Genomic DNA, 19,178 nt, shown 5'->3' on the forward strand with positions numbered 1-19,178 from the left:
GCGGTCCCGGTGCCGGCTGTCCGCTCCGGCTCCACGGGGACGCAGCGAGCCCCGTGGTGGTCTCCCACTGCCTTCCGTTTTTCCGGCCGCGGGGAGCGTCGAGTGGCGCGGAGGGCTCTGGCGGCGAGGCGGGCCGTGTGCGGGCACCGCCTCCCCTGCGTGCGCGCTCCGCGGCGCGTGGTACATCTCGCTGCTTCATTTCCCGTGCGCGGCCTGGCCCCTTCTTCCTTTTCCCGGCCGTCCCGCGCCACGAGACCTCCTCCTTGGTCGCCGCGTCCTTGGCAGGCGTGAGTACCGCAGCCTGCGCCCACAGGATCTGCACGCGCCGCGGAGGCCCCCAAGGGCCGGGGCGGCGGGCGCCCGGGGTGCGCCCGCGGCTCTGCGGCGTCCGGGCCCGGGCCGTCAGTGCGGCTAGCGTGCGGGCGTCGGGGCGGGGGGCCGAGTGCGGCGGGCGCAGAGGGGCGGGGTGCGCGGGCCACGTGGCCGGCCGGGCCCTGCCGCAGCCCCCGGCGGGAGGGCGGCGGCCGGGGGTCCAGGGGCTCTTCCTTGGTCCGGCACGCGTTGTTGGGTACCTGCTGCGCGCCGGTACTGGGGGACAGGCTCCGGCCCAACCCTCGTGGAACCCTGACGGTTCGTGGACGCGGGAAAGAGCAAGGACGTGTCTGCTGAATGACTCAAAAGGAACTCGCAGGGTTCTCTGAGTGCCCGGGAGTCATGGTTTGGATAAGGTGGCCCTGGCAGGAGGCTCCGTGGAAGTCAGCCTCTGACGGGGTGTGGGTGATTTCTCCCCGAGACAGGGGCACTGTGAAGGAAGAGGGAAAGGATCCTCCTGGAGCCAAGGGGGTGGTGTGGGGTGGAGAGTGAATGTCAGGGTTCCCAGAAGGAAGGGCCACACCGGAGCAAGAGAAATCTTTGGCTAAACTCGGGGGGGGGGGGGGAGTCCCTGCCCGAGGGAGGAGCACTTCTTAAATTGACCCTGGCATGTGCCTCCCCAGAGGAAGTGGGCTTGGCCTTCGGCTGGGAAGGACATGCCTTAGGAGGCGTCCACTGGAGCAGCGCTGACACCCCAACCTTTCCTGGGTACTCTGAGCCTGTAAGTGGGCTGGTTCAGATGGGATCTGATCTTGAACCTGTGCCCAGCCCCGTGGACAGCATCGTCCTGCGGAGTGACTGGCACACAAACCGGTCACCGCTGTAGGACAGTCACTGTTCTGGGTCTCCTGCCAGTCCTGGGGAGTGCCCTCTGGGCCGGCCTTTCCTTCGTCTGGAGTGGGGCTTGCTGTGGGGTTCATGGCCTGGGGACAGCCCTTGATGGGCCAGAGACAGCTGCCGTCCTGAGGATCTGGTGCAGGGCCATCTCCTCAGCGTTGCCCCTGGGGAGCCGGGTGAGGCTACCAGGGTTCAGCACAGGTGGGCAAATGTGCTTGACTAATGTTTTTGTGAAAGCGGTTTTCTTGAAGGTGATTTTTTTTTTCTTTTTAAAGATTAACCAAAAACTTCTCCGGTGTCTGATGCAGTGGTGTGTTTCAGGGCCGCAGAGATGCTGGTGCGGGTGTGTGTTGAGCCCCGTCCCTGTGCTCAAAGTGGGTGGTCACGTGGTGTTGATGTGCAGTAAGACCTGGGTCCCCAGCTCTTCCCCTCACTGACTCGGGCTTCCCTTCCCCACTCCAGTCCTCCAGCTGTGTGTGAGGCCTGGGGACCCACACACGAGGACTCAAGTGTGCGCAGACAGGTTGGGGAAGCATGTGTGGTACTGGGATCACCCCGAGGGAGGGACACAGGGACCAGGATGGTTAGCTTAGACTGGGCTCTGGCAGCTAGGACAGAATGGAACGGACAGGCTGCGGCATTGTCGTGCCTGCCTGGGGTGATGCGGGCAGCTGCAGTGGGAGCCCTGAATCTGACGGCATAGGGGCCCCCTTTCTGCCAACAGGACAGGTTGACATTTCTAAGTGGGGCTTGGTGCTCCCCCCTGCAAAAGGCAGGTGGCACCCGTGCCTCGCACAGCTAGCGTTTGTGTGGAGCGGCGCTGTCCTGGGCAGCGACCCCTGTGCGGCTGTCCGTGTTGACTCAGACGTGCCAAGAGCTCGTCACTCCCTCAGACACGGAAGGGACCACGGAAAGCTCTGTTGTGAAGCGCTGGTCTGACTCGGGGGGCCCAGTGGAGATGCAGCTGGCATGCAGTGCCCTCCCTTCCCCATACACCTCGTGTCGGTTCCCACTTCCCTGGAAGGTGGGTGGAGCTCTTTGACCCCTGGCTGGACAGTTGGGGAGCTCCTCCGTGTGTGTGACTGGTGGGGTGGTATCCAGAGGATGGGAAAGTGGTGTGGAGGGCAGAGCCTGGGAGGGGCCAGCCCTTCCCAGAAACCGTCCCCATTCACCCAGGCTCATAGAGACTTACAGGTGTCTGGCACCTGGGTGGGCACAGTTGTGTTGTGGCAGGCCACATCCTCCCCTTCCTTCAAGGTCCTCCAGCCAGGAGTGTCCTTTGGGGGGCGGCTGCTGCCAGGTTCCCCTCCTGGCTCTGAGAAGAGCTCTGCCTGCACTTCGGAGCACGTATTCACTTCCATGCAGTTGTGAACGCAGACGGTGCTAGGGTGGGATGGTCGCAGAGGGGCCGCCTGTAGCCGGGACCAACTCTGCTGCATTGGCTGCCTTTTCCGCAGTCCCCGGTGGCTAGATGGGGCGTGATCCCTCTAGGGCCTCCCAAATGTTGGGCCCTCGGGAACCCTGGGCAGCTCAGAGGGACTGTGCCCCCTCTTACGGGAGAGGTCTAGGTGTGCCCGAGGCATTAGGGCAGGGTCTTAGTGGTGAGCAGCCGGGCTTTATTGCCGTGCAGGTGAGCAAGCAGGTAGAGCCTGGCAGCTGGCAGTCCAGTCCGCTTTCAGGAGCAGAGTGTAGGGACCCCTGAGCCCCTTTCCTTCTGGGTCTTCACTCTGGTGTTCTCAAGTTTTCCTCCTGTCTCACTCTGCTACTGGCTAGCCTTTGCTGTGCCGTCTGGAGAGGTGGTAGGAGAGGAGGGTCCACCTGCCCCTCTGGCAGCATGGGGTCCCCGCTGTATGGCTGGGGGCTTGCACGTTTGTGTTCTCTAAGGGGATCATTCAAACCCAAACTTGCTTTTCTCCTAGAAGAGATGGGTTTTGAGTTCAGCAGCTCTTCATGGAACGTGGGAGCTCTCAGAGACGAGGGACATCAGGGCAATAGAGGTGCGCTCTTGTATCTGCGATGGGGGGAGTGGAGTCCTCTGCCAGCTGTCCTGGGAGATGCAGTGGCTGGGCAGGGGGAGCCAGGAGCCTCCTGCTGCCTGGTCCTCCCATGTCCCTGTGGGTGTAGTTGGTCCCAATACTGGCTTCACTAGCTCCGAGTGACACTGCTAGCAGGAGTGGCTCACCGCCCTGTGTGCAGGTAGCCTGCCCAGGAGTTTTCGTGTGCTTCTGTGGGCAGCTGCCTGTCCTTGTGTCTGCCTCGCCCCCTGAGGCTCCCATGGATGTCCCTGTCTGTCAGTGACCTGATACTGGTGCTGTCGTGCTTCCGCATGTGAGGCCGAGTTCCTATTGGAGAAAGGAGGCCCATCTCCAGGGCTCTGGTGACTGAACCGCTGGGCGGTTCCGGGGCAGGGCGGGCAGGTCCATGTCGGCTGCTTCAGCTCCTGCGCTGCCCCGTTGTTGGATTTGGGTTGGGGCCCATGGTGTTTCTGGTCTGTTTTCCCATCTGTGGCCGGGCTAAAGCCCTGTGCTTGTATGCGCACCTGGAAGACTGTCTTTGTCCAAGCCTGCTGTGATGGCGGTGCCCTGTTCCAGCGTGGGCACTGGGGCTCGGTGGCCTCTGAGGCCTGTGGACCGGTCGTGGTTGTCTTGTGCCTTGTCCGGTAGCCTGGACTTAGGGGCGGCATGACGGCGGGGCTGGGCAGGGATCCCCTGTATAGCTCCAGGGGGTCACTGGGGTGCTGGCTGACCGCTCCCCAGGTCGGAACAGGGGAGAGGGTGCTCGGGTGGTGTCCCCCAGGGCCTGCCTGGGCTCAGATAACGGCAACCCCAGGAGCCGCTCGTTTCTGGTGTCGGCGGAGCAGTGCCGCCCCGAGTGGGTAGGGGCAGACTCTGTCGCCTTCTGGGGTTTTGGCCGCGGGTCTGTGGGTGCTGACCCTCGGCTGGCCCCACCACTCTCCTCCAGGCCACCTTCCCAAGCACCTTCTGCAAAGGCCTTCCAGCCTGCTTGTGCTGCCCTTTCTGACTGCCTCTAACCTTGCTGCTTTCTCTTCATGCCGTCCTAGGAGACCGGAGTGAAAGTAAGTACCCAACTGTTCCTGCCGCGGCGTCCCCTTTGCCTCAGCCAGGGAGCCCCTAGTCCACTTGTCACAGCATGCGGGGCTGTGTCCGTTTCCTTGTCTCCAGCACAGAGGTGCTGGATTTGCTGTAGTCCGCTCTGATCCTGTGGAGTAGGGCAGCGGCGGGGGTGGGCATCCCGGTGCTTCCCTGGACTAAGCCAGTTTCCGCCTCCGGGCAGAGCGCGGAGCTGCACCCCAGCTAGCCCCTGGTACAGGCGACATTCCTCACTCTCCCGAGATGTCCTAACAAGTAGTTTCCCCTCCCCGAGCTGTGGCCCCAGAGCTCTGAGCAGAGCCTGGTATCATGTCGGAACACAAGGACAGCACTTAGGCCAATAGGGTCTGGCAGGGCTTCAACACTGTGGGGTCAGGTTAGTGGGTGCAACTGAAGGGGCCTAACCAGCCCAGCCCTGGGCTGTTCTGGTGAGGGTCTGGCAGGGGCTTGGTGCCAGAAAGACTGAAGGGCAGACAAGCCCTGCCCGATTGGCCTGCCGTCCCCTCAGGGACAGTGGGTGATGTCACAATGCCTTGCCTCCTGGGCACACGCTCCCACCTCCCACCACTGCCTCTGCTGCCAGCCTGGCCTTGGTAAGTACTGTTGCTGGCCTGGGGAGGAAGACACAAGGGAGTGGCCCAGGGCTCTCTCCCAGCCTGGGGCTTCTGTCCTGTGGCATGTGCCATTGGAGACCCCCAGTATGTCCCTTCACAGTGCAGGGGAGACTCTTCCCCCAAATCCTGGTAGGTGTGGGGCTTAGACAGCTGACATGTCCCACTGGCTAATGAGAACCAGGTTTCAGTTTTGTTTGGGGGTGTTAGGAAAGGGATTTTGATCCTGCTACAGGTGGTGGGAAAGGTTTGCTGTCCTCCCTGTGGAGACCTGTCTCCTGGAGTTGAGGACCCAGCAGGTGGGTGCCCTGCGTGACCCCACAGAAGCAGGGGACAGCAGGGATGACCTGAGGGAATGCTGCTCCGCCACCTGGCAAGTCAGCTCCTAGGTGTTGGTCAGTTGGTGTGGACACCTCTGCTTTGGGGGAGCAGGGCCTGGAGTCAGATCTGTGGCTGGAAGGAATCTCTGTGCCACTTAGAGCCCTTCCTCTAGGAGCCAGCTGAGTGTGAGCTCAGACCACTGGGTAGGCCCTAAGAGACTGGTTTCTGGGCCTTTCTGGGCTTGAGCTGCTCCCGGCCAGAGGCTGTGGTGGTGGCAGTGGCCCTGACCCCTCGGGTCAGGTGACTGTGGTCTCCAGACTGGAGGGAACACCGCCTGTAGGAGAGAAGCTGAGGCTTCGGGGGCAAGGGCTTGTCCACTGTAGCAGATGGGACCCAGAGCCCCTGACTTGCCTTCTTCCACCATCCTGGGTCAAATGGCACTGAAAGGAGGGAAGGGCATCCTAACACCCTTGGGGGGCCTCCTCTAGCTGTAGGTGCAGCCAGAGCTGTGAGCTGATGGCCTCCAGTGCAGAGGTGGCTGCCACTGACCAGGGAGCCAGGTGTCTTCCCCAGTGTGGCCCTGCAGGGGCCGGCCCGCCCCCCACTGCCCCCCCGAGAGGCTGTCCCTTGCCTGAGACCCTTGGCAGCTCCCCTTGGAGCATGCTGCTTTGGACGGTGGTGTGGCCGGTGGCGGGTGTGTGCTGCCACGGGGCAGGTGGGCCACCCTCAGAGACCGCCAAGTCTGCTTCCGGAAAATGGAAGCAGCAGGGCCACAGGCAAGGGGGCCAAATGTAGCAGAATCGGAGCACGTCAGGTAGGACATTAGATGAGCAACGAATAACGTCTCAGCACGAACGTCTTCAGACGTCTCACGGAACACATTCATTCTAAGTGCAATCTGTTTTTGGTAGACGTCGTGTGAACTGAGCAGCTCTCTGCGGCGGTTCCGTGAGAGAAGGCGTCTGCGGCTGAAGTTCGCAGACCGTGTTGGCTAGACCCCTTTGCAGAGCCTGGGTGCCTGAGATTAGTTTTACAGTTAGAAGAACACACACACACACACACACACGTAATCGTTGTTTGCTTTACCGAGTTCCCCGTGGACTTGAGTCTAGGTCCTTGCTTGTTACCACATGGCACCCCCATTGGGGAGCACGCCCGGCCCAGCCAGCCCCAAAGTCAGGCTGGGGGGGGTGGGGGCGCCATCCTCCCGTGGCCTGCTGTGTTGCAACTGCCCTCTTGTGCTTGCTTTTTAACGCTGCTCGGAAGATGAGGAGCGGTAAAGCCTCCTGTGCCCTGGAGACTGTCTGGGAGGACAAGCAGAAGTATGGCGAAGCCGAGCGGCATTTCTACGAGCAGGAGGCCACACGAGCTGCCGCCACCCAGCAGCTCCTGGCTGAGGGGCCAGCTGTGAATGGGCCAGGGCAGGAGGAGGCCCAGGATGCCGAGGAGGCAGATGGCCCCGGCAGCAGCGGCACGAGTGACCCCGGGAAGAGCCACGACGGGAAGAAGTCTGTGCAGAAGAAGAGGAAGTGCTCCCCGAAGAGCCGGCTCGGCCAGGCGGACCTGGCCCTTGTGGGCCTCTCAGCCGACCACGTGTGGCTGGACAAGCCGGCGTTTGACCAGGCGGAGAGTTCCTACCGCCAGAGGCTGGCAGATGCGGCTGCCCAGGAAGCCCAGGCAGCCCAGGCAGCCCAGCCAGCGGCCCCGCGGGGTCCCTGCACCCACGGAAGCCAGGTGGCCTGCCACCACGTGACCTGGGGCATCTGGGTCAACAAGTCTTCCTTCGACCAGGCCGAGCGGGCATTCGTGGAGTGGTCTCAGGCCTTGCTGTTGGCCGCCGAGGGGAGCGGCAGGCAAGGGGCGTCTGACACGGGCCAGCAGGCAGCTGCCCCTGACCTGGTGCTCCCCCGCCAGCCCAGCCCCCCGGCCCACAGCCAGTCCCCACTGGGCAACCTGCAGGCTCTGGTGCAGGAGGTGTGGCTGGAGAAGCCCCAGTACGACGCAGCGGAGAGGGGCTTCTACGAGGCCATGTTCGACGGCCACCCCCCCGGGAAGGTGCGCCTGCAGGAGCGAGTGGGCCAGGCTGAGGGGGCCAGGCGGGGCCGCAGAGACCGGCGGGGCCGAAACGCCGTGGGAAGCAAGCGGGTCGGGCCTCGGCGGGTTGATGGGGAGGCCTCCTCTGCCCTGCCCTACTGGTACTTCCTGCACAAGGATGCCGAGGCCCCCTGGCTCAGCAAGCCCACCTATGACAGCGCGGAGTGCCGCCACCATGCTGCTGAGGCCCTCCGCATGGCCTGGCGCCTCGAAGCCGCTTCCCTGGCTCACCGACCCAGTGCCCGGTCTGGCCCGTCCGTGTCCAGCCTGAGACCCAAGTAGGAGAAACATGCCGTGCGGGTTCCTGGCCTGCTTCCCTGGGCTGGGGCCCTGCCTGCTCTTCTCCCCACCCCTGCCCCGGCGCAGCTCTCCCCGACACCCTGGACCCGGCTCAGTTGGATACAGGAGTGGGTTGGGCAGAGGTAGTTCTGGGTTAGCGCAGCGAAAACCTCCCAAGGTTTGGGACTATTGGGGGCGGGAGGGGTTAGCACAGGGCCGAGTCTGCCTTGTGTAGGGTTTCCCCTTGACCGGTCAGCGCCCAGAGTCCCCTCTGGCTGTCACAGGCCAGAGCAGGGGAAGTGTCGAAGGCTCCTGGCCCAAGCCCCACTGGGGAAGACGTGGGAGCCGGCATGTCCCCCCTGCCTCCCTCGTGTGGAACCAGCTCTGAGGTGAGGTGAGTGTCCCTGGGACACCAGCATGCTGTCCACTGAGCAACCTGTGTCTGAAGGAGACCCCTGGACGAGGCTTACTTGCTTTCAGCCTGGGGACCGAGGGCTTGCCCCAGGATGATTCCGTGCGGCCCCAGCAGTGGTGTGTGGGCGCCAGGGCCTGGAGAAGGGCAGGGGTAGAGGCGGGCGGCCCGGCAGAGATGGCCGGCTGCGGGGGAACATTGCACGTGCAGCCGCGGGAGGGCCTGGGGTGTGGGTGGCTGTGCAGGCCGGACCTCAGGGAAGCCGCGCCACCCTGGCGCCTCGTGCCCATCGGTAGCCTCGCACCTCCCCGGTGGGGTTGGATTTGCCGATCTGACAGAATCCAGACCTTGGTGTGGGACCCCTTGTGCAGGAGTGTCCCCATCCGGCAGCGTTGGGGGGGCATGGAGCTGAAACTGTCCGCAGTGGCCTGGCTCCTCCTGATGGGGGTACAGGGGTGGGTGGAGGAGAGTCATGGGACTGAACCCCCTTTCCGTCACCAAGGGCACACTTGGTGAGGTCCAGTGATAGCTTGGGGCCCTCGGCACAGAGAATTGGTGACATCAGGTCCATTTCTGTGGCCCTGGGTCGGGAACAGGAGGGGCCGTCCTTCGTGGAGAGGGCAGCCGGCAGGCCTAGTGTGGCTTCTGGTGGAGAGCAGTAGCTCTCAAGCTCAGTGGCCTCTGGACCCCACAGAGCTTTTCTCGTATCTGTAGATTTTTGTGTTAGCACTGTTAGCACGTTAGCACTGAAAACAAATGCTGTAAGTACTTTATTCATTGAAAAATAAGTTTACTTGTTACTGTTAATGACTCGTTCTTACGAGCGACGGTTTTCCCGTTAACAACGGTTCAGTGGCTCGTGCAACATTCTCTGCAGATCTCTAGCGTCTTGCTTAACAGGAGGGAGCTGGCTTCTCACACTTGATTCTGCATTCAGTCTGTTGGTGTGAATTTGATGGACATAAATTGAGCCTTGCACAGATGCGTGGTTGGAAAGGAAGGACCTTGGGGACCCCCAGAAGTTCCTCACCCCAGTTTGAGAGCCACTGGTCATGGGGACAAGCCTGGGAACTGCCAACCTGAGAACCAAAGGGGTGGGAGCAGGGATGGTGTGTGTTTGGAGGGGGTGCTGGTTACAGACTGGGTTCAGCCATGCCAAGACCACCCGTGCTCTACCCTGGACCCCTGGTCACCCTGTACCCTGTATCTGGGCTGTTGGTGGGGTGCTCGTGCAGGCCAGGCCTGGGGCCTTTGGGGATACACCCTTTCCTTCCAGCAGACTGTCTTAGTCTGTCTCTCCTTCCCAGCAGGAAAATGGCTACAAACTTCCTAGTGCACGAGAAGATCTGGTTTGACAAGTTCAAATATGATGATGCAGAAAGAAGATTCTACGAGCAGATGAACGGGCCTGTGGCCGGCTCCTCGCGCCAGGTAGGGATGTACTCGGCGCACTGGGGGATGGTGCCCCACGGAGGGCAGAGGCTGCTCGGCCCAGGTGGCGCTGCTCCAGGTGCTGCTGGTGGGGTCTTGGGAGGTGTGGCCCTGGAGGCTCCCAGGGTTCTAGATCTGCTCGTGCGCTGGCACAGGATAGACACTTCATCTCCACCATGTCAGGTGCCCATCAGGATGGTATCTCAGGCCCTGTCGTCACGGCAGCTAGACTCTGGCAGACTCTAGCACCTTGCGCCCCTCGCCGTGCCGCTGAGCTTTCACTCTGCGCAGCTCTCGCTTGGCCTCCGTAGAAGGGTTTCTCTCTTTTTTAATTAAAATTGTTTTAATGAAAACAAAAGCCTGGTTCCTTGTGCCCTGTCTGCAGGAGAACGGCGCCAGTGTGATTCTCCGAGACATTGCGAGAGCCAGAGAGAACATCCAGAAATCCCTGGCCGGGGTGAGTACCCGCCGGCTCGCACTGGCACTGCTGCCCTCGTGCTGAACGGCGCGTTGGACTTGGCCCCCGGTCCTGCTGCTGAGCGTTTGGGGCCTTGGAGCAAAATTAGGGCGAGGCGCACAGCGCCGTGTTCCTGCTGGGACAGGAACCCAGACTCCCACCACCACAGAAGCCTTCCTGCTGTGCCTCTTGCCTGCTTGCTGGCGGTCTCCGGGGACTCCTTCCTGCCCTCATCCTGGCTGCAGCTTCACACCGTCCCTGGCCCAGCACCGTTGTCCTCCAGCGCGCCCCACAGGCACAGGCCTGGAGGCGGCCTCCTCGCTTTGCACCCTGCTTGGGGAGGAGTGCGAGTGGCGCCATCTGCTGTCCCTTCTCGTGCTCCCTGGGCCCCACCGCCCCGGAGAGATGGGTTCACAGGCTGTGCGGGGTCCCAGTGATGGAATTTGAGGACCAGAGAGGGGCCGTGCAGCCCGGTTCGGCTTCCAGGTCCCAGATGGCATGGAGAGAGGAGGGCAGGGCCATGTCCAGCTGTGTTCCCAGCCTGGCTGGGCAGGTGTGTCCCTGGGAGGAGACAGACTTGCTGCTCTGCCTTCCTGGCGCTGCAGGCAGGACCTGATCCTCCCTCTGGGACAGCTGGTAGCCTGTCCTTGAAGGCTGAGCATCATCAGAGTTGTGTTCCTTCCGGAGACTTTAGGAAAGACGCTCTTTCATTGCCTTTTCCAACTCGAAGAAGCTGCCCGCATCCCTTGGCCTTTGGCTTCTGGCCAGCCGTGTCATGCTTCGTCACGTTTCCTTCTCTTCTGCCTCTCGCTGACACGGGGCCCACCCAGATAACCCAGGAGCATTTCTCTGTCTCCAGAGCCTCCACTTCATCCTATGAGCAGAAGGCTTCATCCTCTTGCCATCTGAGGTCATCGTTTTATCGCCTTTGGTGATTAATATGTGGGCAAGTTTGCCTGCCGTGGCTGGTCTGGACGTTCTGGCTCCTGGGCCGTAGGCAGGACGGTTCTCGACAAACCCCAGGGGCTGTTGCCACTGCTTTCTGCCTCGGGGGCCCTGCTTTATGCTTGGCCTCACATGCGGGCCAGCGTGTGGGATTCCAGCCCCCCAGAAGGCCAGGGTCGGGGAGCGAACCAGGCCACAGGAGCTCTTCCTCTGGCCCTCAGGTCGCCCTGGCTGTTTTGGGGGTTGACTGCTAGGACTTGGGGGCTGGTTTGCTGGGGTTGCTGTAACAAAGCACCCCAGATCAAGGGCTTAAACAGCACACTTCATTTTCTCAGTCTGGAAGCTAAAGTCCAAGGTCAAGGCGTGGGCAGGTTCTGAGCCCTCCCCTGGGCACGTGCGTGGCCCTTGTTCTCCTGTGTCTTTACATTGTTTTCCCTCCGGGTGTCTGTCCAAATTCCCTTCCATAAGGACACTAGTCAGAATTAGGGACATCCTAATGACCTTATTATAACTGGATTACCACCGTAAAGCCCCCACCTCCAGATAAGGTCCTGTTCTGAGACAGTGGCAGGAACTTGAGAGGCGTGTCCTTCAGCCACTAACAGGGACCCAGGAAGGACATTGCTGGCCCAGCTCCAGGCTTGGATTTGGGTTGGAGTAGAGCCCAGCAGCCACTGGGACTTTAGAACCCAGAGCTTCCTGGGAATTGTGTGTGGTGCCAGGGGCAGGGTTGGAGGGATGGAAGGTGGCACTGTCCCCTGTGGCCCACTGTCACAGGCTAGGACTAGACAGGGTAGCCTAGGTCTGCCTCACAGGCTGGGGTTGGGGGCCCTAGACTGCCTGATGTCCTCGTTCCTTGCTTGGGTTAGAGTCAGGGTGGGTGAGATCGTCCCAGGGCGTAGACTTCAGTGAGAGGCCTGGGGGCATGGGGGGCCAGTGGTGGTAACCCTGTGGCCACCAGCACCCTTGTCTCCGCCCACCACTTCCTTAGGCCTTGTGGCAGGTGGGGCCTTGCCTGGAGCTTGCACCCTTGGGACCTGTCAGCAGGCAGTCCCCACTCAGTGGTATCACTGGGGCAAAGGCTTGAGGCACCAGCCTACGTCTGGGCCGTGATGCATTTGCTCAACAGGTGCTGAGCCCCCAGGAGAGGAGGCGGTGGGAGCTTGCTGAGATGGGCGCTGGGCCTGGGCGTGCGGGCTGGTAGAACAGGAGGAGGGTGGTCGGGATTTCGTCCCTGTGTGACGGAAACTGTTGGGAAATGCTAATGAGAATGGCATTGGGAGCTGAGTGCTGGAGAGAAGACCACGTGCCAGGTGGTGGCAGCCAAGACTTGGGCGAGTCCAGCACAGCTTTCCATTGGCGAGGTGAGGTGGTTGAACTGAAGGGGAGGGGGTTGCTGTGAGCAGAGCCCACCCTGGTGCTAGTGCCCCTGCTCCAGCGCCATGCTGTCCGGTCCGCCTCTAGCCGGCCCTGCTAGGAGCCAGATGTGGGAGCTAGTGGGTCTCTGGATAGATAGTGTCGGCCTTGCATTGCTCACTGATCCCCAGCAGGGAGCCGGCGCCTGTCAGCCTGGACTTTCTGGGGGCCTTTAGCCTGTCTGTGATTTGGGGTTGTGTCAGGCAGAGGAGGAGGCCATGGGGCTTGTCCTCACGAAAGGGCCGAGTACACGCTGTCCTCCCAAGCCACTCTGTTGGGATATGCGTGTAGGCCCCCGGGCTGTAACTCGGGCTTGAGCTGCGGTTCCCTGCTGAGTCAGATGACAGGAGCTCCAGGTCAGGGAGGAACCCGAGGGAGGCTGGCAGGCAGCTGTGAGGCCCCGGGGTCACCTAGAGCCTTCAAGGGTCGGCTCCATGAGCCAGGTGTCAGGTGTATGACGTAGGGGAGGCAAGGTGCTATGGAGTGGCCATCCCCTGCACAGGAAAACTCCTTTCTCCTTTGTTCACTGGCCCCTGAACCCTCTTCCCTCCTGTGTCCAGTTCCAGGCAGTGCTGCCTGGCCCCACTGTGGCCCAGGCTGCCCCAGGGCTGTATGCGGTCTGCTTCCTCCCACCCCGAGGGGCAGTAGCAGCCAGGCTGTGAGTTCTGCGCTACCTGCATGCCATGGCTCCCCTGGGCCCTGTGTTTCCTGCTTGGGTTCGTGTTCACAGGGCCTCCTCCCCACTCTCGGGGCTGGAATGTCCCAGGTGGACCCAGCAGGGCTGACAGGAGCCGCTTCCAAGTGTCCCGCAGGTCTCCCACCTGTGTTGGGGCTCTGAGGCTCAGTGGCTGTGAACAGGCTGGGAGCAGGCTGGGGTGCCACATCCTCACCTTCCCCTGCCTTACAGAGCTCTGGCCCTGGGGCCTCCGGCGGGCCCAGCGGAGATCACAGTGAGCTCGCCGTCCGGATCGCCAGCCTGGAAGTGGAGAATCAGAGCCTGCGAGGTGGTAAGTCCTCGGGCCTAACGGCTGGGATTCCCCACCCTGGTCCCCCACGGCCCCCGCCCTCTGACCAGCACCCCTTGGCTCCGGCAGTGGTACAAGATCTGCAGCAGGCTGTGTCCAGGCTGGAGGCGCGGCTGAGTGTACTGGAGAAGAGCTCTCCCGCCCACCGGGCCACAGCCCCGCAGACCCAGGTGAGTGCCTTTCTCAGACCAGGGGCCCTCCTCTTGGGCACTAGGGGCGGGCAGCAGAAGGTGCTCCTGGCCCCTACCCCCCACTGGGGCCTGGCATCCTCGGGGCCCCTAGCTAGGGTGCGTAGCTGGGGCCCTGGTGGCACGGGCCTCAGCCTCCCTCCCCAATGGCAGCACGTGTCCCCCATGCGCCAAGCGGAGCCCCCTGCCAGGAAGGCGGCCACGGCCGCGGAGGACGATGAGGATGATGCCATCGACCTGTTCGGCAGTGATGAGGAGGAGGACAAGGAGGCGGCGCGGCTGCGCGAGGAGCGGCTGAGGCAGTACGCGGAGAAGAAGGCGAGGAAGCCCGAGCTGGTGGCCAAGTCCTCCATCCTCCTGGACGTCAAGCCTGTGAGTGGGGTGCCTCTGCCCCCATGTCCCAGTAGAGCCGTGGGCCGTCAGCCTAGACTGTGCTCCGGGCCCTATAAGAGCTGTTTGCTCTGCTGTGCTCTGGGGGAAGCAGGGGACACTCCCTGGGGTCTGCAGGCTCCTGACCCAGCCTCTCCACCCCTTTACCTCCCAGTGGGACGATGAGACAGATATGGCCCAGCTGGAGGCCTGCGTGCGATCCGTCCAGTTAGACGGGCTGACCTGGGGGGGCTCCAAGCTGGTGCCCGTGGGCTATGGCATCCGCAAGCTGCAGATCCAGTGTGTGGTAGAGGACGACAAGGTGGGGACCGACCTGCTGGAGGAGGAGATCACCAAGTTCGAGGAGCACGTGAGTGGCCAGGCCCCCAAATGAACCCCTGGCCTGGCAGGTGGCGAGAGTGGGTGGGTCTTTGGGAAACTGGGCCCCGTGTGACCATTGACCTCCTTCCTCCTCAGGTGCAGAGTGTCGACATTGCTGCTTTCAACAAGATCTGAGCCCAGGCACCGGGCCTGGGTGTGTGAGGCCCTGTAGCCATTAAAGACCGAGATTGCACTCTCTGGCTCCTGTCCTCGTCTGGGCCCAGGGGTGGGCACATTCAGCGAGCAGCACTGCCCAGCTCCCGGCCTCACACTTGGCCTGCCTCTCATTAGTGACCCAGCCAGGCCCATCTGTCCTGCTCCTCCAGCAGGGGCCCCAGAGGCCAATGCCACCCTCCCCTTTCCTGGTCTCCACACAGGTTCTTGTGGCTGTGTGACCCTACTCCCCGGCTGCCCACCTGGTGTCACTCAGCCCTTGGTTACAAGTAGCACACCCAGTTCAAACTCCTAAACCCAGAAACAGCACGCATGGTCTCCCCTGCGGGGCTGCTGGTCGCTCTGAGGCCCAGGCGGCCTCTCCACTCCACCCCATCTGGGTTCCATTCCCTGCTGAGCTGACCCCATGGGAGCAAAAGTGTCCAGGGAGGGAAGGTTCCAGTGGCTGTCCTGGCTCTGCTGCTGTGACTAGTCATGGGCCCCCGACGTGTGACCTGTGAAATGCTGCCAGGCCTCCCACTATGTCCAGGAAGCCTGGCTGATTCCTTAGACGCGGCCCCTGCTGCTCCAGCCCTCTGCGCTGCCCGCATCAGCTCTGTGGCCTGCCGCTCACTCACTGGAGACCGGGCCCTGGACAGGCCCGTGACGAATCTCCCTGTGGAGTTGTGCCCACGGTCCCGTCCGGGCAGTACTTGGCACTAGTGGCTCGTCCCCTGGACTGTTGGCCAGCGAGGCTGGTGAGACAGCCATTCTCTGAGTTGGGAGAAAGGGTCCGGCTGTGGTTACTTCTGGTCAGAACTGGTGTCTTCAGGGGCCCGGGCAACACAAGAATGGATTGCTCCCCTTGATGGTGGGGGGCCTGGGTGCCCCCTTGCTGTCAGCGCCACACTGATCCCTGAGCCGTAGTGTGGCACCACCAGATTCTAGAGTCCCCTGTGTACCTGCTGCCCCTTCCCTCTCCGCCTGCCCGGTGGGCGGGGCGGACCGGAGTCCGGACGCGGGGGGCGGGGCCTCAGTCAGACTTCGCGGCGTCAGGCGGGCCGGAGTCCGGGGGCGGGGCGGGGGGGTGGGGTGCGTGGGGCCCCAATCAGACTTCGCGAGGCGGGCCGGAGTGCCCGCGCGGGGCCCCAATGACGTCGCTCCGTGGGCGGGGCGGGGTAGGGCGCGGACCGGAGTCCCGGCGCGGGGGCGAAATGGCGGCGGAGCAGGACCCCGAGGCGCTGGCGGCCGCCCGGCCGCTGCTCACCGACCTCTACCAGGCCACCATGGCGCTGGGCTACTGGCGCGCGGGGCGGGCGCGGGAGCAGGCCGAGTTCGAGCTCTTCTTCCGCGGCTGCCCGTTCGGCGGCGCCTTCGCCCTGGCCGCCGGGCTGCGCGACTGCGTGCGTTTCCTGCGCGCCTTCCGCCTGCGGGACGCAGGTAGCCCACCCCCCGTCCAGCCCCCGCGACCCTGCTGGACACCTGCCACCTAGACGCGTCTTTCCCTCCCCCACCCCCCGCCTGAAGAGCCCCGGGCGAGACCCCCGCCCGACCAGAGTCCCCAGCAAGCCTCCCAGGACCCCCGACGGTCCCAGCCCCGCCGAACCCTCCACGGCCTGCGCTAGCACCAGCCCACGAGGCCTTCTGTCACCCCCAGACGTGCAGTTTCTGGCCTCCGTGCTGCCGCCCGACACGGAGCCCGCGTTCTTCGAGCACCTTCGTGGCCTCGACTGCTCCGATGTGACCGTGCGGGCCCTGCCCGAGGGCTCCCTCGCCTTCCCCGGCGTGAGTGCGGGGTGAGCTGGGGGCAGAGCGCGTGGGCCCGAGCATCCCGGGCGGCTCCGAGCTAACAGCTACCCCGTCCCCCCTCCCCCGCGCAGGTGCCCTTGCTGCAGGTGTGCGGGCCGCTCCTGGTGGTGCAGCTGCTGGAGACGCCCCTCCTCTGCCTCGTCAGCTATGCCAGGTGGGGCCCTGCCCAGGTGGGACCACGCCGGCCTGGAGGCGGACCCGGGGGTGCTGGGCCCCCGGACGTCGAGCGGGGACTTCCGGGGGGCGGGCCTTTGGGATGGGGCGTGGTTGCGCCCAGGAAGCGGAGCCCGGGGCCCCAGGGCCCTGGACAGGGACCTCCCGCTCCCACTCTGGGGGGCCGCGAAGGGGGCCCGGGTTCGCGGTGACTTCGTGACCCTCAACGCGGGTCCCCCACTCCCTTGTCCCGGACAGCCTCATCGCCACCAACGCTGCGCGGCTTCGCCTGATAGCGGGTCCGAAGAAGCGGCTGTTGGAGATGGGGCTGCGGCGAGCCCAGGGCCCGGATGGAGGTCTTACAGCCTCTACTTACAGCTACCTGGGCGGTAAGAGCCGGAGGTGGGAGGCAGGGGCCGGGGAAGGAGGACACCTGCCAGACGCCCTCCAGCCCCGCCTGATTCCTGCCTGACACCCTGCGGACCCTCTGTCGCAGGCTTCGATGGCAGCAGCAATGTGCTCGCAGGACAGCTGCGGGGCGTGCCCGTGGCTGGAACCCTCGCTCACTCTTTCATCACTTCCTTTTTGGGCACTGAGGTGCCCCCCAACCCGGTCAGTACCCCTCACTCCCCCGCTGCGCTCCAGCGGGCTGTCCTCAAAGCCAGTCCTTGCCCAGGGGAGGGATGGTTCCGCTGCTGCTTTGCACAGGCAGATGCTATGCTTGGCCCACCGGAGCCCCCTGGCAGGTAGCCCCAGTGCTGTGCTGGGAAGCTGGCAGTGGTGGCATTACCCCTGCTCAGACTCTCAGCCAGGGGTTAGCCAGTCCTCAGCCTGCACTAAGGGCTGCCCAGCCTTCACTGACCCCTTTCCATAGATGTTGGCTCCAGCTGCCAGTCAGGGCCCCAGGGTGGATTTGGCTGCTTGTGTGGAGGCATGGCTGGATCGCGTGTGTGCCCATCTGGGACTGGGGGTGCAGGAACCCCACCGAGGGGAGCGGGCAGCCTTTGTGGCCTACGCCCTGGCTTTTCCCCGGGCCTTCCAGGGCCTGCTGGACACCTACAGTGTGCAGAGGTGAGGCCCGCGTCCTCCCCTGGGTGGGCTCTGCAGAGCAGCGGTGGCCCCTCACCGACCCTTCTCGTTCCTGCTGGCAGGAGCGGTCTTCCTAACTTTCTGGCAGTAGCCCTGGCACTGGGGGAGCTGGGCTACCGAGCAGTGGGTGTAAGATTGGACAGTGGTGATTTGCTTCAGCAGGCCCAGGAGATCCGCAAGATTTTCAGGACCATTTCGGCCCAGTGAGTCCCCTGGGACGGGTTACGTCCACTGAAAGATCCTGTCCGGGGGCAAGAACGTTGGGATGGGGCAGAGGAGAGAGCAGTTTGTCCCTCCTGAAGTGAGGAGGTCTGATGTGGTTGCTACCGCAATAAAGACATTGGGACCTTGGCAGGAAAATCAGGGGTGGGTTCACCCAGGGGCTCATAAGGAAAAGGCCAGGGCCCATGTGTCTGAAGGCAGATTGTCAGGTTGGGGGGGATGCATAACCGGGGAGGGAGAGTGACGAGGTGCATCAGGAAACATCTGAGGGACTGCCCCCGTCACAGGTTCCAGGTACCCTGGCTGGAATCGGTCTCCATCACCGTCAGCAACAACATCAATGAGGAGGAGCTGGCCCGGCTGGCCCAGGAGGTGGGGCAGGGCAGGGCAGGGGCAGGGGCAGGCCAGAGGGGGGCTAAGATGGCCCTGGGCCTGCAGACATTAAGTTCAGTCCCACCTTCTCTGACCTCGTCCAGGGCAGTGAGGTCAACGTCATTGGCATTGGCACCAACGTGGTCACCTGTCCCCGCCAGCCTTCCCTGGGCTGTGTTTATAAGGTAGGGATAGGATCTGGGACCCAGCGGGGTGGGCCAGAAGGATCATGGGTTGGGGGAGAAGAGTCCAGCAACCCCACACACGTTTCTGCAGCTGGTGTCCGTGGGGGGTCAACCACGGATGAAGCTGACCGAGGACCCGGAGAAACAGACGCTGCCTGGGAGCAAGGCCGCTTTCCGGCTCCTGGGCGCTGATGGTGAGGCCCCTCCTACGCCCCGTGGTCCTTCTCAGGTCCCCAGGCCCCCCGCTTTATTCTTGGCGCACACAGGGTCTCCGCTGTTGGACGTGCTGCAGTTGGTGGATGAGCCGCCGCCACAGGCTGGCCAGGAACTCAGGGTCTGGCCTCGAGGGGCCCAGGAAGCCTGTACCGTGAGGCCTGCCCATGTGGAGCCCCTGCTGAGACTCTGGGTCCGGCGGGGACAGGTAGCCGCCTCCACCTACTGCCTTAGTCTGCACCTCGACCTGAGTTGAGCCCTGGCCCCGACCCTGACCACTGACCCAGCCCCTGCCTTCCCTCTTCCCCCAGCTGTGTGAGCCCCTCCCATCTCTGGCCGAATCTAGAGACTTCGCCCAGCTGTCTCTAAGCCGTCTGAGCCCGGAGCACAAGCGGCTGGAGCAGCCTGCGCCCTACCGGGTAGGTGCGCACCCACCTGGTCCGCTCGCCCCAGTACCCGCCATCCCTGTGGCCACCCGTCATCCTCTCTTCTTCCTACAGGTGGCGCTGTCTGATAAGCTGCGGGCCCTGGTGGACAGACTGTGCGCGGGAGGACCCTCCTGAGCACCTGCTGGAGCTGCCTGAAACCAACATGAGTCACTCGCTGTCCTGCACAACTTGTCATGTGTCCTTTCTTCACCCAGCCTGCCACTCACTTGACCCCCCAGGGCCTCCAAGGGTGGGCGGGACTTAGGGGTCAGAGCCTGGGTTCATGTTCCCAGGAGAGGCCCAGGC

At 63.4% G+C, this 19,178-nt stretch overlaps 2 protein-coding genes across 7 annotated transcripts; both read left to right on the forward strand.

Annotated features, from left to right (window-relative positions):
* Positions 1 to 2: 2 nt before the first annotated feature.
* Positions 3 to 14,441, forward strand: EEF1D (eukaryotic translation elongation factor 1 delta). Of its 4 annotated transcripts, XM_045777227.2 has the most exons (10): positions 3 to 287; positions 4,271 to 4,285; positions 6,518 to 7,623; positions 9,344 to 9,467; positions 9,853 to 9,924; positions 13,193 to 13,292; positions 13,380 to 13,480; positions 13,652 to 13,870; positions 14,043 to 14,237; positions 14,345 to 14,441. In XM_045777227.2, the coding sequence occupies exons 3-10, from the start codon at positions 6,518 to 6,520 to the stop codon at positions 14,381 to 14,383; spliced, it is 1,956 nt and encodes a 651-aa protein (XP_045633183.2). In that variant the 5' UTR covers positions 3 to 287; positions 4,271 to 4,285; the 3' UTR covers positions 14,384 to 14,441. The 4 variants fall into 4 exon arrangements, with proteins under 4 accessions (XP_045633183.2, XP_045633186.1, XP_045633187.1 ...); XM_045777230.2 differs by lacking the exons at positions 4,271 to 4,285; positions 6,518 to 7,623 and having other exon boundaries at positions 129 to 287; XM_045777231.2 differs by lacking the exons at positions 4,271 to 4,285; positions 6,518 to 7,623 and having other exon boundaries at positions 131 to 287; positions 9,347 to 9,467.
* A 1,121-nt stretch (positions 14,442 to 15,562) lies between these two features.
* On the forward strand, positions 15,563 to 19,060 carry NAPRT (nicotinate phosphoribosyltransferase). Of its 3 annotated transcripts, XM_045777233.2 has the most exons (13): positions 15,566 to 15,841; positions 16,059 to 16,186; positions 16,282 to 16,364; positions 16,622 to 16,752; positions 16,860 to 16,975; positions 17,238 to 17,434; positions 17,515 to 17,655; positions 17,962 to 18,046; positions 18,151 to 18,231; positions 18,323 to 18,425; positions 18,498 to 18,652; positions 18,756 to 18,863; positions 18,945 to 19,060. In XM_045777233.2, the coding sequence occupies exons 1-13, from the start codon at positions 15,616 to 15,618 to the stop codon at positions 19,005 to 19,007; spliced, it is 1,617 nt and encodes a 538-aa protein (XP_045633189.1). In that variant the 5' UTR covers positions 15,566 to 15,615; the 3' UTR covers positions 19,008 to 19,060. The 3 variants fall into 3 exon arrangements, with proteins under 3 accessions (XP_087720660.1, XP_045633188.1, XP_045633189.1); XM_045777232.2 differs by having other exon boundaries at positions 15,564 to 15,841; positions 18,323 to 18,652; XM_087864534.1 differs by lacking the exon at positions 17,238 to 17,434 and having other exon boundaries at positions 15,563 to 15,841; positions 17,615 to 17,655; positions 18,323 to 18,652.
* The last annotated feature ends 118 nt before the right edge of the window (positions 19,061 to 19,178 follow it).

This window comes from Ursus americanus, chromosome 9, assembly GCF_024610735.1.
Source record: "Ursus americanus isolate L20-20 chromosome 9, mUrsAme1.1.p, whole genome shotgun sequence".
Classification (NCBI taxonomy): Eukaryota; Metazoa; Chordata; class Mammalia; order Carnivora; family Ursidae; genus Ursus; species Ursus americanus.